The sequence below is a fragment of the Halichoeres trimaculatus genome, unplaced genomic scaffold (genome assembly GCF_033239565.1).
Source record: "Halichoeres trimaculatus isolate MK-OKI-2021-1 unplaced genomic scaffold, fHalTri1.1 fHalTri1_scaffold_22, whole genome shotgun sequence".
In the NCBI taxonomy this organism is placed as follows: Eukaryota; Metazoa; Chordata; class Actinopteri; order Labriformes; family Labridae; genus Halichoeres; species Halichoeres trimaculatus.
In genome coordinates, this window is record NW_027437200.1 from 1,603,207 (window position 1) to 1,620,931 (window position 17,725).

A 17,725-nucleotide genomic window follows, 5' to 3' on the forward strand; every position below is an offset into this window, starting at 1 on the left:
AGGGCTGACACAGAGACAGACAGACAACCATTCACTCATTCACACCTGTCAGTTAGAGGGACCAATTAACCTGATGAGCATGCAGGATGGAGACGAGGCAGCGTGCTGCTTGGTCAGACATGACTGAGAAGGTGTTTGACTTTTACGAACCTGCAACAAGATACACTGACAGGCAGGGGCGGGTCCAGACTTTTTAGCCTGGGGTGCCCCGACCAGGGCACTGACTTATGCAAGCTCACACTAGAATAAATAGCATTTATTTTTCTTATTTGTTTGAATTAAAATGACAGGATTAACAGGCTACAGCTTTAACAAAAATGAAACTAGACTAAAACAACAATTTAAAGGGAGTCAAACTCCCAGTTTTCCACTCTTGACAAACAAATGAAAGTATTTCTTTATGAGTTCTTGTGTTCATTATTTGGGAACCCAAAGGAAAGACTTACAGTTGGGATTTGCACTCAGCCACGCCGGGTCTTTGGAAAGTGTTGACATCTCAAGGAGGAATGGTTTGACCTGGAGTAAAAACTCCAAAGTTGTAGTTTTAGGACCATAGTTGAGGATTTTGACAGTGTGTGCTGTATGTGTGCTGACTTTAACCCTCTTCCTCTCTGTGGTCCAGCTTCTTCGTGGTGGAGGACCACGTCCTTCACACCACACAGGGATTGGTGAACAGAGCGTACGTGGAGGAGCTCTGGGAGCTTGCCTTGTCTAAAATCGTCGCCGCCCTGAGAACACACTCTGTAAGAACACACAGCTGATGTAAACACACACTCCTCACACAGACATGAACCCCTCTCACACACTGCTCTGCCTCCTCAGTCGTACTGTGACAACCCGGACCTGGTGCTGGATCTGAAGAACCTCATTGTCCTCTTTGCTGACACGCTGCAGGTATGTGTGTGATGGATCTCTGCCCTGAGCTCTTGTTAACATCACTTTAAGTCAAAGTCAGTCCTCTGTCTCCTTTTTTACGCTCCCCTGTTCAGATATTTTGGCAGATTTCATGTTAGGCTTTGAGCTATTTGACCCCAGAGGCTTGTGAAGCTCGTGAAGCTCATTCAAAGCGTGTTCTGTGCTCTAAACATGGATGTCTGCCAGTCTCTGAAGAAAGAGTCTTTCTTTTAGAAATCGGGGTTGATCATGAGACGTCAGATTGCTCTTCATATGTTCATCCTGAATAGAGTGAGAGTGACGGACGGGATGTGGGCAGCAGGAGGTGGAGGGGGGTCAGTCAGGTGAAGTGATGAGGTGACAGAGAGCGTCTGAATTTACTCTTGAAGAGTGTGAGACCACTCATACACGTTATGGTGCACAGGTCATGTCTCACCCTCAGCTCTCATCTGGACCCTGACCCTGTCTCTCTGCTGTGTGCTCCTGCAGGGTTACGGTTTCCCCGTGTCCCAGCTCTTCGACATGCTGCTGGAGATGAGGGAGCAGTACGGAGAGATCCTGCTCAAGAGGTGGAACCTCACCTTCAGGTATGGACCACAGACCGTGTGCGCGTTTGGGCCTGTGTCAGCGAGTGTTGGCGAGTGCGTGCTGCCCCGAGCGTCCACCTCAGAGTCAGAGGGTCAGGAGGGCAAAGCCAGTTTGTGGGAAACTTCCTCGTCCTGGTTTTGAAGTTTTACGAGCAGCCAGAGAGAGGAAGTGCTTTAAAACAAGTTTTCCTGAACATTCTTTGCCCTTAAGAATGGGCACTACCCTTACAAGACCGTGTGCGTGTGTGTGTGTGCGTGTGTGTGTGTGTGTGTGTGTGTGTGTGTGTGTGTGTGTGTGTATGTTTGGGCTTTTACATGCCATTGTTTCACCATCGCTTTGTCCAATGACACCAGAGGGACTTAAAGCCTGAGCAGGCAAACAAACACACGCTCCCTCTCACTGCTTCACACACACACATAAACACACACACACACACATAAACACACACACACTCTGGGGAAGCCACAGGAATGTTGTGTTGTATTGTTGGAGAGGGAGCGCTCTCCGGTTCACGGCCTCTCCATGGAACGCTGGAACGTCCGAAACGTTGGAGCGCCAACGAGGGGAGGGCTCAAAAACCTCAAGCTTCAGAATGACCCCCAGTGGGATGATTGTTTATTTATGTGTGTGTGTGTGTGTGTGTGTGTGTGTGTGTGTGTGTGTGTGTGTGTGTGTGTGTGTGTGTGTGTGTGTGTGTGTGTGTGTGTGTGTGTGTGTGTGTGTGTTGTGTGTGAGTGAGTGTGAGTGAGTGTGTGAGAGAGAAGAGGGACAATGACAGACTCTGAGTCAGAAACTTACCTGTGACCAATTCTCTCCACAGACAGGTGCTGGATCAGGACAACTACAGTCCCATCCCGGTCTCCACAGAGGAGGAGTTCAGACACTACACCTCCCAGTTTCCCCTGCAAGATCCCGAACTGGAAAAGGTAGAGATGGTTTAAAGAATCAGAGATGAATGAACACAATGAAAGTTTTAAACCTGTCAGAAGACTTGTGTCCAGGGTTTATTTCACCAAACATTCAGTGTTGACGTCTGATTCTCACTGGTCTCTGCCCATTGTGTCCTGTCCCTCAATGTCCCCATCTGTCACCCTCTGTCCCCCTCTGTCCCCATCTATCCTCCTCTGTCCTCCTCTGTCCTCCCCTCCTGTCTGTCGTCCTCAGCTTCCTTTCCCCAAGAAGCTCCCGTTCTCAGAGTTTGTGCCCAAAGTCTACAGCCAGCTCAAAGAGTTCATCTATGCCTGTCTGAAGTACTCTGAAGACCTGCATCTCAGGTACAAACAGCTGTTAGCTGGTCTCCTCCTCTGACTCAGTCTGATTTTTCACTTATTCTCAGTCTTTACACTCTTCATCCTCTTCTTTTCTTCTCTTCTTTCTATGCCACCAATTCTTATTTCTCCACTGCATTATTGCCTTCTTCTTTTTCTTCTTCTTCTTCTTTTTCTTCTTCTTCTTCTTCTTCTTCTTCTTCTTCACATTTTTCATCTTTGTCACTTCCTTTTCATATCTTCTTCTTTACCCTCTTTGTTGCCTCAACCTTCCTCTTAGTCATCTTTTTTTACTTCCTCTACTTTCTTTTCCATTTAACCTTTCAGAACTTTTTTTCCCCTTTTGATCTTCCCTTGTTCTTTTACTTCTTACTGTCACCTTCCACTTCTTCACCTTCCTAACCTTCTTTGTCCCCTTCTATCGCTCTGTGTGACTTTCTTTGTGCCTTTTCTCCTTCTTGGTCACTCCCTGTCACCTCCTTTGTCTCCTTATTTGTCCCCTTCTTTCCCTTTTAGTCCCCTTCTTTGTCCCCTTCTTTCTTTGTCCCTTTTTCTCATTTTCTGTCATTCCTTCTGTGTCGCTTGTCTCCTTATTTGTCCCTTTTTCTCCTTCTTTGTTACTTTCTTTGTCACCTTCTCACTTTATTAGTCCCCTTCTTTCCTTCTTTATCACCTCTTTTGTTTTGTCACCTTCTTAGTTCCTTTCTTTGTCATTATCTTTGTCACCTCCTTCTTTTCCTTCTTTGTACCCCTCTTTCACCTTCTTCACCTTTTTCTTCTTTTTCATCTTCATCTTTGTCTTCCTTTCCTTTTTTGACACCTCCCCTATTTCCTTCTTTGTCACCTTCTTTGCCAGCTTTTTTTTTTCCTCCTTCCTTGTTTATGTCATGTTATCCTCCTTTGTTCTCCTTCTTTTTGTCACCTTCTTCACCCTTTTCTTCTTCTTCTTCATCCTCATCTTTGTCTTCTTCCTGTGAAGTGTTTGTTTCCTGGTTAAATGTGTTTAAAGATGAGGCACAGGAAGTCAGAGAGCTGAGGCCTAACTTTAAATCCTCCTGGAAACAGCCTCTCTGATCACCTGGAGAAGCCATGTTGAAACGCCTTCATGTTGACCACAGGCCCTGTTTTTCACATTCTGGAGTCTTAATGACTATAAGGTATAAAAAGTGGGAGAGCCTCTCTTACAGATTGTTTCATCCTGCTGGTGAAGCTCAGGCTGTGATGGTTTGAAAAGTGTGGAGAGCAGAAGCAGATTTCAGCTCTTTGACATGCTCAGATCATGATTGAACTTTATGACAACACTAAAGAAAGCTCTGTGAGAGTGAAAACCTTTCTGAATCCTTTATGAGGCCAGGAACAGCAGTTACCTCTCTCTCTGCAGAGCTACCTGTCTGATCTGACTGAAGCCTTTATTAAGCCTTCATGGAGCTGCACCCAGAAGATGTTTCATTTGGATCTGAAGTGACTTTAGTCTTTCAAATGGTCAGTTCAGATCCAGACCAACAGAATCCATCCCAGCTTCTCCATCTGTCACGGTAGAAACTTAAAAACCAGTAGATTTCTGTCCAGTTGTGAGTGAAGTGAAGTCCTGATTCAGGGAGCTTTCTGAAACGTCTCCTCTGCTTCTGTCTCTTTAATTGAATTACTAAAAGGTCTGTGAAATCCTCTGTCTGACCAACCAGTTTCCAGACAGATGTTTTTTTGTGTGTAACAGTTCCTCTTTGGTCTCCTCTGGACCAGACAGCACTAATCGCTCTTCTCAATCAGAGTAATGACTCCCATTATTCGACCTGGCTTGATTTTTACGGTCCTGCACACACCCCGCTATCTGGTTACCGCCATCCTGCCCGCTTCAAACGCACACAGATGCTCCGGTGCGGAAGCAGACCTGATGGTGGAGCGGGATTGTGGTCATTGATCCTTCTGACCTTCGACCTTCACCTCTGTTTATAATTCTGATTCGGCGGAAAGAGAGTAAACCCCGACTTTGAATCTGGATCATGTGCTTTAGTTTTCCAGCTCTGGTGATTTGTGTCGGTGCAGATGTGTTACATGCAAAGCAATGAGTTTCCTACATGGAAGAGTTAAAGGAACAGGACGTTTTCTAAGATCATAGGAACACTTTGAGGTAGCTTGGAAACATTTGTCTCTTTTCCGTCTTTTAACTTTTTAAGCCTTCTTTAAAAAAGCGTTCATCCTGTAATTCACATCTAGCCGTACTGTAAATCGTCTAAACTTTGGCAGACAGTGGCCTGTTGTTGAGCAAGCGTGGCTGCAGAAGCAGAGATATTTCTGAAGGTTTGGAAAAGATCGGAGCGCTGGTTCTGCCTGAATCCTCCTCAGGAGAATCATAAATCGAGGTGATGATGGCACAAAGATTAGTGGGAGAGATATCAACCAGGAGAAGAACAACAGGCTTCAGAAATGTGCTGGTTTGATTCCTGACTCAGAGAGAACACGCTAACCAGCAGTCTCTGGATCTGCCCGTGGATGCCCGTGAACCACACTGAGCTCAACCCCACATTTTGGTCCCGGGTTAGAGAATTGTGGGTGTGAATGTGTCGAACTGTGGATATGAAACAAGGTGTTTCTGAGAAAGAGCATACGGGCTCCGTCAGCCTGTTTGGGCTAAGGACTGGAAACAAAACACAGACAAGTATGGATAAAAGAGAAAACTCCTCTTGGCACAGATTTCTGTCTGATTGAGGAGAATCGAGCGATTCAGAATCAAACTGCATGGCGTGCTGTTCAATCACAGACACCAGCAGGGATCCAGCCTCAGCCCACGCTGGGCCAAGCTTCTATAAAGCCTGTTTGATGAAGTCGAGCTCCAAGTTCCCATATATCACTGGGATCGGGTTTCTTCATGCAGTTGGCATGATGCTGAAGCTCTCACAGGAGTGAAAACATGCAGCACACTTTGAACACAAGCATCGCATTGTTATATGAAGACTATGAATTTATTCAATCTGGGTTCAGAGTGAAACGTCTGTTGATGAAGAAGGTTGTGTAGATCATTTCAGAGAACAGGGTTTAGTTTACGGTCTCATTCAGCCTTCGTAAGAACGTTCATCTTAGCCTGATCGTAGCCTCAGGGATGTCACTCAGTGTCTGAATAGAAGTTATTGAGTGTGTGTGTTCCTGTTGGCGCCTCTTGGCCAGGTCATGTTTGTAAATGAGAACTCATTCTTGAACTGTTCTACCTGGTAACATGAAGGTCAAGTTAAGGTTAAATAAGAACGAATAAAAGTCAGAATCTGTCTGCAGAAACCACATACACACTCATTCTAAAAGCCGATCTTTCTGGGTCCGATGGGTCGTTTCTCTATCAGCACACTCTATAGGAAGTCATTAAACTTGTGAGTTTTGCCCATATAAGGGCATGCCTGACTTGACTGGCAGGTGTGCACCTGCCTCTTTACTTCACCTTACCTTTGACAAAGCTAGGTGTAATCCAACATTTTCAGTACGACTCCTGTTGGCGATAGTCTTCATATCTCTGTATCAGAAATGAACAGGTGATTGTGCTTTTATTTGTTGTGCTACTGGTGGACACTCGAGGAACTGCAAAAGACTTCTGTAGTAACAATAATACTGATAATTTTAATTATGGGCGCTTTTTATGATACTGAAGGTCACCTTACATAGCAAAGGTATAGGTTCATAGAAAAGAGGACACGATCAGTTTAATAAAAACAACACAGAGCAGAAGTGAGGATGGCATGGTCAAACATAAAGAGCTAAACAAAAAAAAGAGTTTTAAGGTGTGAATTTAAGGTGGAGAGACAGGTAATGTCCTGGACGGTTTGAGGGAGAGAGATGGGGGGCAGCACGGCTGAAAGCTCGGGACCCCATTGAAGATAGGCGGGCACGAGGTGAAGAGAGGAGCACGGAGGAGGAAGATCGGAGAGTCCTGGAGGGTGTATAGGTGTGAAGGGGATCAGAAAGGTATGTAGGTGCGAGGTTATTGAGAGCCTTGAAGGTGCGAAGGGTAATGTTATAGTCAGACTCAGTTCTGTATTTGATTGGTAGCCAGTGAAGTTAGTGAACAAGAGGAGTGATGTGATTTTCAGAAGGGGTTCTAGTGATGACCCGGGCAGCTGGGTTTCGGACCAGTTGGAATTTATGGAGATGCTTGAGTGGTAGACCAGAAAGAAGGTAACTGCAGAAGTCTTAACAGGAGGTGACCAGGGTATTGATGAGGATGGCAATGCTGATGGGTGTGAGACAGGCAGAGACAGCTGATGTTAAAAAGGTGACTGAGTAATATTATTAACTTGAGCTTTGAAGGGTACAGTCCTGTCAAAGATGATACCCAGGCTCTTTACTATGGGGGAAGGAGGGACTATGGGGTTGTCAATGGTTATTGAAAAGTTGGGAGACTTTGCCAGAGTTTGTTTGGAGCCAACAACGAGGACTTTGGTTTTGTTACTGTTCCGTTTTAGAAAGTTGTGAGTGAACCAGGATTTAACTTAAGTGAGGCAGTTGGAGAAGGACGAGGGTGGCAGGATGGAGTTAGGCTTGAAGGAGAGGTAGAGCTGGGTGTCATCGGCGTAGCAGTGAAAGTGAATTCCAAATTTCCGAAAGGTGTGACAGAGAGGTAGGAGGTAGAAGAGGAGGGGCCCAGGACAGAGCCCTGGGGGAACGCCAGTGGTGAGTGGGATGAGCTGATCTTAAATTTCGATTTGAACAAACTGAGTGCAACTATAGATGTATGATTTAAACCAAGTGGGGGGTATGTGTAAAACAAAGAGAAGCAAGTCTGTCAATGAGAGTGGAGTGAGAAGTTGTGTCAAAGGCTGCACTGAGGTCCAGGAGGATTAGGATTATTAAAAGTCTGTAATCATCTGCCAAGAGAAGATCATTAGTGATTTCAATCTTAACTGAGCAGCATGTAGCTGTTTGAGGTTTCAGGTTATTTTGCTTTAACATGATGTGTATGAACCAAAGCGATGTACTTCCTCAGTGTTGTCGCATTCTGATCTCAGCTTCCAGTTATCTCCAAAGTCCCGTTTTTAAACCAGCTGGACTGGTCGTCCTCTGCAAACACAGCCGTGTTATTTTGTGCTACTGCCCTGAACTCCCTCACTCTCTTTCATCATGTTTCAGTCACGTCAGTTTATTTCAGTCAGCGGGCGGCCGGGGAGCGGAACCGCAGCGATATTTAGTGTCAGAAGTGCTGTTTCCATGACAAATGATGTAGAGAGTCGTGCTAAGGAGCCATTTGAGGGTGAAGGAGAAATAGGAGCGCAGCTATATTTGCATGCCATTGTACACACATTTAGACCCAGCCATGCAGACGCACTCGCAGCAACCACACATGAAAGCCCACTTGGCTGATAAATTGATGACTCCGGTTGATTTCTGTTGTCTCACTCTTTCAGGACAGAGTGTGTGTTTGCAGTGTGTGTTTCACCCCCCACTGTTGTTCTTTGTGGGTGTATTTTGAAAATATCTCCACATGTTTCTGTCATTTCTGCCCTGCGCTGTAAACACGGCTGCACTTAAAGGCATCTGGCCTCCTCCTGACAGCATCAACCGCCGTGCGTTTATTGTGACTGATGGCAGCGAAAATATCATGAAATTCAATCTGAATTCTGCGGTGTGTCTATATTTGTTCAAGTGTGTGTGTGTGTGTATGCCTTCTGAGTTGCTTCTCTGAACACACACACACACATCATTTTTCTGTCCACTCCGCACTTCTGCTGCTCCAGGAATTTTTCCCCCCTTTGCTCCCAAATTGTAGGAACGTTTTTAGGATTCCTCAGAGTTTGAAATTCAAACTTTCGCTCTCTTTTAGGCGACACAGTGTGTGTGTTTGTGTGTGTGTGTGTGTGTGTGTGTGTGTGTGTGTGTGTGTGTGTGTGTGTTTAGGTTGAATTCCAGTCACAGATAATTTGCTGATTTGGTTGGAATGTGTTTGTTACCCACAGTCCGCTGGAAAAAAGGCAGATTCCTCTTCATGGTCCCGCAGCGAGGGAAAGTGATGGCTTTGTTTCTGTTTCTGTTATCTCGGCCGTGTTCGACCTCCTCTGACTCTCTGCTGATGTGTGAATGTGTGTGTTCATCCTCTTTGAATTTGTTCTTGTTAATAAAAAAACACTTTTTGCAGGCATATTTGGATCGGGTGCCTTTCCTCTCCATTCCAGTCGGCTGTAGAAATCCATCTCAGACTTTTCACCCCGTTATCCACGAGGTCCAAGTCAGAAAACAGCACAATTCCCCGTAAATTACTCTAAGTATTATCAGGGAAAATTAAAGACTCCTAATGAGCCTGACAGCTCAGACATGCTAATGTGCTCATTTGAATTGGCTGACATTTCCACTTTCCAAATGGAGATATGCAGACAGAGAAATGAACTTAAACTGTTGCTTCTGGCTTCAGACGGAGCGCCTGTCTGTGAGAAATGGGAGTGATGGTTTTAACACACACGCTCACTCCACGCCGTACTCTTTGTGTATGTTTGTGTTCCCAGCTCCACGGAGGTTGACGATATGATCCGTAAGTCCACAAACCTGCTGTTGACCAGGACCCTCAGTAACTGTCTGCAGTACGCCATCAAGAAGAAGAACGTGGGGCTGGCTGAGGTATTCGGGGAACAGGATGATAAAGTTCACACCATTTAAGAGAAACTTAAATGTTTAGTGTGGTCATCCTCAACACTTTTCAACTAAATTTATTCACTTTAAACTCTTCAAACCCTGCAGTATGGAAGGCCATTTCTGCCAGTTAATTAGTCTTTATTTCAAAATAGTAGCTTTATTATCCCATCAATTCAACTTTTTACTTTTTACTGAAAATTACGAGTTTTCATTTCATATTTCAACTTTATATCTCATAACTTTAAGTTTAAATCTCATGAGTAGACTTTTTTCTCAGCATTTTGACATTTTATCTCATAATTAGCTTTAGCTTTATTATTTAATGACTTTGTTTTTTTAACAGAAAGCAATGAGTTTTTATTTCTCAATCATGAATATTTCGAAATCTTATTCTGACTTTAATCTCCTAACTCTGCCTTTAAGTCTCAAAATTTCAATTTTTTATCCCAAAATTTTGACTTTTAATCCCATTAGTATAAGTTCTTATCTCTTAGTTTTGACTTAATCTCAAAATTAGATCTCTTTTTCTATATTTCAACTTTTTATCTCATAATTATACGACTTTATTGCATAATTTAATTTTTTCATCTCATTACTTTAACGTTAATCTCATTAACTAGGACTTAATATCAGCCAAAAAAAAAAAAATCTCAACAAAGCCAAGTTTTCTTTTTATTTTTCAAACTGGTTGAAATGCACTTTGATGCTGCAGAAAAAAACTTAAAGGAACTTTTTTAATTGAGTTTAGAGCCCAGTCTTTGTTAATGAACAGGAAAAATTAGTTTAGGATACGAAATGTGCTTTTTTTAGCGTGATTCCTTTATTTGCTCTGATTTAATAAAATAAAGTTAAATACCGTATTTTCCACACTATAAGGCGCACCTAAAAGCCTTCAGTTTTCTCTAAAGCCGACAGTACGCCTTATAATCCGATGTGCCTCATATATGGATTGATATTGATTAATCATGACTACTGTAGTCAGGGGGCGTTGTCGGAGGAACAGCGGTAAGCACAGATAAAACCTGTAAAGAGGAATTCTGCTAAGTGCTAACATTAGCTCACAGGCTGGCCCGGGCTTCTTCTCTTGTTTATTGTTAGAGCAATACAGCGCCCCCCTAAAGGTCTGACATGTGAACTGATCTCTGGAAACGGCTTTTGTGGACGGCAGAAACGGCTTTGTCTTTATGGCGCAATTTTTTTGAAAACAGCACAGAAAATAGTTGGATAGGAAAATGTGCAGCTCCGTGTGGATGTAGCCTGAGTTTGACTGACTTATTGACTGTTTTGTTGACATTCCCTTTAGCGCAGCTCCATCTAGTGGATGCATAACGCAACCCCAGCCACTACTATAGCTTCTACTCTATGCGCCTTATAATGCAGTGCGCCCTATGTATGAAAACAGTTTTCAAATAGGCCAGTCATTGAAGGTGCGCCCTATATTCTGAAGCGACTTGTAGTGTGGAAAATACGGTAATAGTTTCAGACTACAAAAGTTTTGACTCATAAGTTATATTTTGGGCTTTTTACACCTTTAAATGGAGAAGACAGGACAGTGGATAGAACAGGAAACAGGCCAATGTTGGGGAATTACTAGTGGGAAAGGTGCCACAGGTTGGACCCAAACCCAGCTTGCCTTATCTTTGATAAGGTACAACCTAAACTGCTTGGCTATGCCGGCACCTCATAAGCTTCAGATATAAGGTAGGTAATGGAGGTAAATTCCAAAAACAGAAAGATTATTACCCCTTCTGTTTGCCTCCAGTTGGTGCAGGTGATCATCAACACCACCCACCTGGAACAGAGCTGCCACTTTCTTGAGGAGTTCATCTCAAACATCACAAACGTCCCGCCTGACACAGTAAACGCCACCAAGCTGTATGGGACCTCCACCTTCAAGGTAAACACGAAGCAAACCATTTCTCTGCACCCTCTCCCTCTGTTTGGCCACTGTGCCTGCTTCATTGTTTTATCGGCCCTGCAGGACGCTCGTCACGCGGCTGAGGCAGAGATCTACACCAGCCTGAACGCAAAGATCGACCAGTTCCTGCAGCTGGCTGATTATGATTGGATGGCCCCAGTGCAGGGAGGCGGGACTCAGGACACTAGTGACTACCTGATTGACTTGATTGCCTTTCTGAGGAGCACCTTCAGCGTCTTCACCAACCTGCCTGTGAGTACACACCTACGGGCAACACATGCACCAGAGTATACAAAACACACACCCCTGCAGCCTGTGAGTGGGAGGTTCATTCATCAAGTTTGAAACTACAGAAGTAAATCCATCAGCCATCATCGAATATGAGCACTCACTCATGTTCCTATGCCCTGCCTGGAGTTTGTGAACTGTGATTGTGTACATACCTGTATAAGTGTGTGTGTTTGTGTGTGTGTGTGTTATATAAGCTCCCTCACCAGTCTCTCTGCATGTTAGCGTGAGACATCACAGGGCTGGACAATCTGCTTTAGTCGGTTCGAGTTTGGGCTTGTTACGGGTTAGATCGTTAACATGGGGCCTGTTAAGCTGATTAAAGGGTGAGCTGGTCAGGTCAGCAGCACCGGATTATTCAGCTCAGGCTATTGACTCTACAGCCCGACTCTAATGACATTATACGCTGCACAGTGGACTGTATGGAGGAGACGACAGGGTGTAGACTATTAAAATAATGAACTCTCCTCGTGATGCTATCAGAAAGAAAAACAGCTGTCTGAACCAGCATTAGCACGTTCAACAACTCCTCTACTTAACCTGCTATACAAACCAGCGTGAGTGAGAGGTCATTCGTCTGCACCAGCTCACTTCACTAATATTCAGGATTATATACATTTGATACACTCGTCCATTATTCCTGTGTTAATGATGTCTTATAATAACGTGGTGTTTAAACTGTGACCTACCAGAGGAAGATTAGCTTTAAGCTAACTCTGGTACAAAGAATCGAACAGTCAAATTTATGTTCAGTATTCTACATGATGAAAATACACGCTCTGTTCTGTTCTATTCTGTTTAATGAATGGAGTAGGGATGCACGATATTATCGGCACAATATCGGTATCAGCTGATAAAAGCTTAAAAACACATTTATCGGTATCGACGGATATGAAAATTTCTGCCGATAAGCATAGCCGATAAGGTGCTATTCAGTTAGGATTATTATTATTTTCCATCTGAAAAATAAGCTCCTTAAATAAAATGTAGCACTTCATTTATTTGCACTGCAGAGCTCTGTGTCTGTCACCAGGTTGTTACAGTAGCTCTAAAATAATCAATGCAACTTGGTTATGTTTAAAAATGCATTGTACATTTAAAGTTCACGTGATCTAAAGAAATTATTCTTCTGTATTTCAATACTGAATGTCTTTAGTTTGAAAAAAATAATACATTTTTTTTATTTATGCTAAAATCAAATGTTTTTTGTCTTGTTTTATGTGTGTTTCTCAAACAAATAAGACCGTCACAATTAGAGTAACATATAAATTCCAGTACAGGATAGACTTAGCTTTCTTTACAGTGAAAAAAACGAACAAACTTGTGATTATCGGTATTGGCCAAAAGGGGTTTTGATATATTGGCATATCGAATATCGGCAAAAATCCAATATCGTGCATCCCTAGAATGGAGTGAAACTTTGGTTATATTAACTTCCAATCATTTACCCCCTGACTTAAAGTTCATTATATTATGTGCTTAACTTTACAAAACAACGCGTTTTCTGTATTGTGTTCTTTTATGCTACGTTACATTATGTTAAGTTCTGTTTCACTCCACTCCATTATATTATGTGATGATGTGATGTGTTCCAATATGATATGGTTAGGTAAGTAACGCTGCAATTTGTAACACTTCATCACCCCATAACTTTGTTACATTACTCTTTGTGCCTTACATTAGTTATGCTACAGTACGATACTTGATGTTACGTTCCACCACGGTATGTTGTGACACGTTATGGTACTTTTAAGTATGGTACGGTATGGTACAGCATGGTACCCTAAAGTACCGCACAGTAAGATATGTTATGACTAGTGCTGCACAATTTGGGGAAAAGGTGCGATTTGCGATTAGGTAGACAATATTGCGATTGTGATTGTGCTTGCGATTTAATAAAAAAAGTTGTGTCATGATGAGTCTACAGACTTGCTTGGTTATCATGGAGAAAAATCTGAATTGCATGTGCTGACATTGCGATTGCGATATCCTCTGTTGCGATTACGTAATTGCATGTGCTGACATTGTGATTGCGATTGGGATAATCGTGCAGCCCTAGTTATGACACGTTAAGTACAGTACATCACAGTACAAAACACTACAGTAAGCTATAGTACGGTACCATTGTTACAGTAACAGTATGATACAATACAGTACGTTGCATTAGAGTACCAGACGGTACAGGACAGTATGTTACAATACATTACAATATCTTACAATATGCTGTACGTCACTCAATGGTACACTATAATATGTTACAGTTTGATACAATATAGTAGGGTATGTTTCGGCACTATATGTTTCACGGTACGAGACAGTATGATACGTTACAGTGTGGTACATTACAGTACGACACATTATAGAACAATATGTTTCATTACATTATGATATGTTACAATAACAGTTGGATACATTAGAAAATGCAACATTACATCACAGTTGGGTACATTGCAGTTTGACATGCCACATTACAATATGTTATGATTTGTTACAGTATGTTACATAACAATATGTTATGATTTGTTACAATTTGTTTGGATACAGTAGGGTACGTTACAGTTCAAAGTATTACAGTACAATACATTAGGGTTCAGTATGTTACAGTAAGATGTGTTGCAGTATGATATGTTACAGTACGATGTGAGACTGTACGGTATGCTACGATACATTAATATATTTTACAGTACGATGAGTCACAGTATGATACATTATTCTACACTATGTTAAATTCTCCTCCATGCCACTCTGATTCGTTATGTTTCAATACAATATGTTACTTAACCTTATGCTGTTAGAAAGCAGTATATTTAGTACTTTTCATTCCATTCTATTATGTTAGATTACGCTAAGTTATATTGTGTTATGTTTAATCCTATCATGTTACATCAAATTTCATTACATAACATCATGTCATTTCTTTATTTTACTTTCTTTTTTTCTGCTCAGTTTAATGAAGCTAAGTTATGTTTTGACACATTACGCCCCACTCCATTCCATTCCAATTTGCTACCATATGTTATGCTATTTCAGCTTTTACAAAGTAAAATAAAAAAATAACTTAAAAAAAAAAATAATTAAAAATAAAAACACACTTAGACATGAATCAGTCTGTTAAGAAGTAACCATAAAAATAATAATAATAAAAAACGTATCTTACATGTTTTTAATTTGATAGTTCAACCGTTATTCCAGCAGGGGGAGCTTCAAACCCTTTGGATGCACAGTCAGTGATAGCTAAGTATATTTTCATTGACAAAACCCCCTTAGTGTTTTATTTAAACTAATCTGACAACTGATCTGTAACAGGAAAGCTTGAGATCAGTTGTCAGATCAGTTATCAGTTTTTCCATGAACTCTTCATGGAACATTTCCTCCCTCCAGTTTTTATGTAGACTTTAAAAACACACATGATTCATGTTCCCACTCCTTCCTAAGATGAGATTAAGCCTCAGACAGGTCTCATAAAGCTGGCGACACCAAACACACATACGCGCGCACACACATACACACAGAGTTCAGTGTAAGATGATTGGGCCTACAGATTTGGTCATAGTGGGTCACAAGGCCAGAAGGCCACACACACAAGGTGGTCGAGCTAAGTGTTTTCCAGCACTTCTAAGAAGCTTTTCTTACACCCCCAAGAGCCCCGGACATGACCCTGTCACACACACTCATACTTTAACACACTTTCACACACACACATCCACACAAACACACTCTTACACACTGTGCAGGGCCTCTTAAGTAGATCAGATGCTATGGATCTAAAAAGCTGGGTGGTATGACCCTCTGAAGAAAGGGGGATCACATTAAAGAGCAGAATGGATCAGATAATACTGATGCAGTCAATAAAAGCACCATTACTGCTCCTGATACCTCTGCTGGTATCCCTGCTGGTTCCTCAGCTATCGCTCTGCTGGTACTACTAGTGGAAGTAACTACCTTTTCATGAATGTTGACCTTTCCTGAAACCAAAACCTGCTGAAACCTCATATGCATAACTTCATTTTTTAAAATCAAAACAAGAAAAGTCACCGCAGCAGATCAGAAGAGGATTGAACCAAATCTAGTCCGCCTTCAACTCCAGTTGCTTGTCTAACTCGATTGTTCAGGTGCACTGTGAGAAAAAAAAAAAACATCAACAGCTGATTTGTGTAAAAAGTTTTTGGGTAAAAGTTTTTTAAAAGAATTGAAGAACTCTAGGGTTAATTTTGCAACATGCAAACTCAAGAAAATCTACAAGTTCCATGACATCAGGACTTGAAATTGCAAAATGACAATCATCAAACCACTAAAACACACATGCATTGGTATTTTGTGTCGTAATTTTACTTTGATAAGCAGTGTCTTACTTTAAAAAAGTAGTTAGTTATAGTTACTTGTTACTTTCTCAAAAAAGTCATTAAATTAGTATCTGCAGCTCCTGTCCTGAGTCTGGCTGAGTGATCCAGGTCAGATAGACCTGCCAACTCTCCTGATTTTGGAGGGGTCCTTCTGCTTTTTAACCCTGTTATCTGGCTCCACTCCCAACTTGTAATGTCTCCAGATTAACCCCTCTATTTAAGTCTGTTTCTGTCATCTCTGATATTTTTTCAAGTCAAAACAAGTCGTCTGCTTGTGCCTTGCGTTCAAGCACCCCCCCTCCCCCAGGAGTTGGTTCGATCCAAAGACGCTGCAGGAGATCCTCTCTGACTGTAGGTTACACAGACACACACAGGAAGCTGTGTGATATTTGTAGCTGAAAAGTTGACTTTAGCATCAGCTCTTTGTTAAAGACGTCTCATCATGATTGTTCTTATCAGTTTTTGTGTGTCTGACGCTTTTCCCCACATTTTATCTGCAGCTCCTCTCTTGTTGCTGGCTGAGCGAGCCAGGTTGGACACATAGTAACGCTCCTCATTTCACTGTCGGTAACGTCGTTAAAATGTTTGAAATAGTAATTAAATTACCTGTTACTGGAAAAAAGTTATGGCGTTAGTTTTGGCGTTAGTTTCAATGCCTTTCTTCCCAACACTTTCGATAAGTCTATTATTGCATGCATGCCAAATTACATGTGCATGTTATAATTTAAAGTTTATGCAAACAGAAAGCAAAGTAAGTTTTCATCTCAAGTTGACTTGGCATCTTCAGATTGGGCCAGTTGATGTTACTCCATCAGAGGCTGGTTGATAATGTCACTGATAGGTTCGCAGTTACCGACAACATCATGAAAAAGATTCTCAAAAAGGTATTTTAGTTTGCTATAAACAAAAGTTTGTGTTCTCTTTTCAAAGCCACCAGACTCCATTTACAAAGTCCCTGGTTTCAACCTGCAGATAATGGTAGTTGTTGATCCACCTCCTGCAATCCACTCCAAACAGATCCTCCTCACAGCATCTTTAATCAAGGAAACAACTAGTGTGACCTCTTCTTTGTGTTACTGGTGCAACTTTAACTTTAGAAGAGAGAGACAATATATACTTTAAGTTATCTCTTTGGAAATTTTCTGCTCTAATTTGAGATACAGTCACGTAATGATATCAGTTTAGCTTCATTTGAAGAGAAAACAGCAAACTGGGGATGCTCCAGAAGAGATTTGAGGTTGTAGACGTCCACTGGACACCCACCAAGAATCCCAGAAGAAGTTGATTGTTTCAAAGTTTTATGACTGTAGAAATCCGGGATGTTATGCAAGTATCCGTAAGCGCCCTGAAACCCTGCGCACACACACTCACACACACATTCGCTTCGTCAAACGAAGGCTCACCATGACACAGCAGCATTCCTGCAACAACACGGCGTGCTCTGTCTGTGTGTGTTTGTGCTTATGTGGTTGTTTTAACAGCTCTAAATGTTACTTGTTGGAAGCAGACGTGCACTTAGCGAGCTCAGCTGGCTCACGTTGCTTCAACAACTTCACACACACATGGACCTGGATCTGGCAGGAGAGGAAAATGTTTCTTTATCCAGGAGCTAATAATACTGCTCACAGTTCAGTGTGAGCTGAATACTTCTAATCGAATGGAGCTCACATTTAAAGATGGATCAGAAAAGGCCTCCAGAGTGAAAATAACCACAGACCCTCCTCTGACCATAGCGTTCCAATTTTATGCCTCTTAAGCTCCTTGATCACTTTTCTGCCGTGCTCTGAGGAGGTTTTGGCGGCAGCTTCCTGCTCAGAGAGTCC

General features: G+C 42.2%; 1 protein-coding gene across 1 annotated transcript in view; it reads left to right on the forward strand.

The window, feature by feature from the left end:
- exoc6b (exocyst complex component 6B) overlaps positions 1-17,725 on the forward strand; it is a 113,074-nt gene that overhangs the window by 46,292 nt on the left and 49,057 nt on the right. The window contains exons 11-18 of the mRNA XM_074699123.1: positions 623-743; positions 823-894; positions 1,384-1,481; positions 2,303-2,408; positions 2,647-2,756; positions 9,227-9,338; positions 11,116-11,250; positions 11,335-11,523. Of these exons, the coding sequence (XP_074555224.1) occupies positions 623-743; positions 823-894; positions 1,384-1,481; positions 2,303-2,408; positions 2,647-2,756; positions 9,227-9,338; positions 11,116-11,250; positions 11,335-11,523 (943 nt within the window). The remainder of the gene's footprint in view (positions 1-622; positions 744-822; positions 895-1,383; positions 1,482-2,302; positions 2,409-2,646; positions 2,757-9,226; positions 9,339-11,115; positions 11,251-11,334; positions 11,524-17,725) is intronic.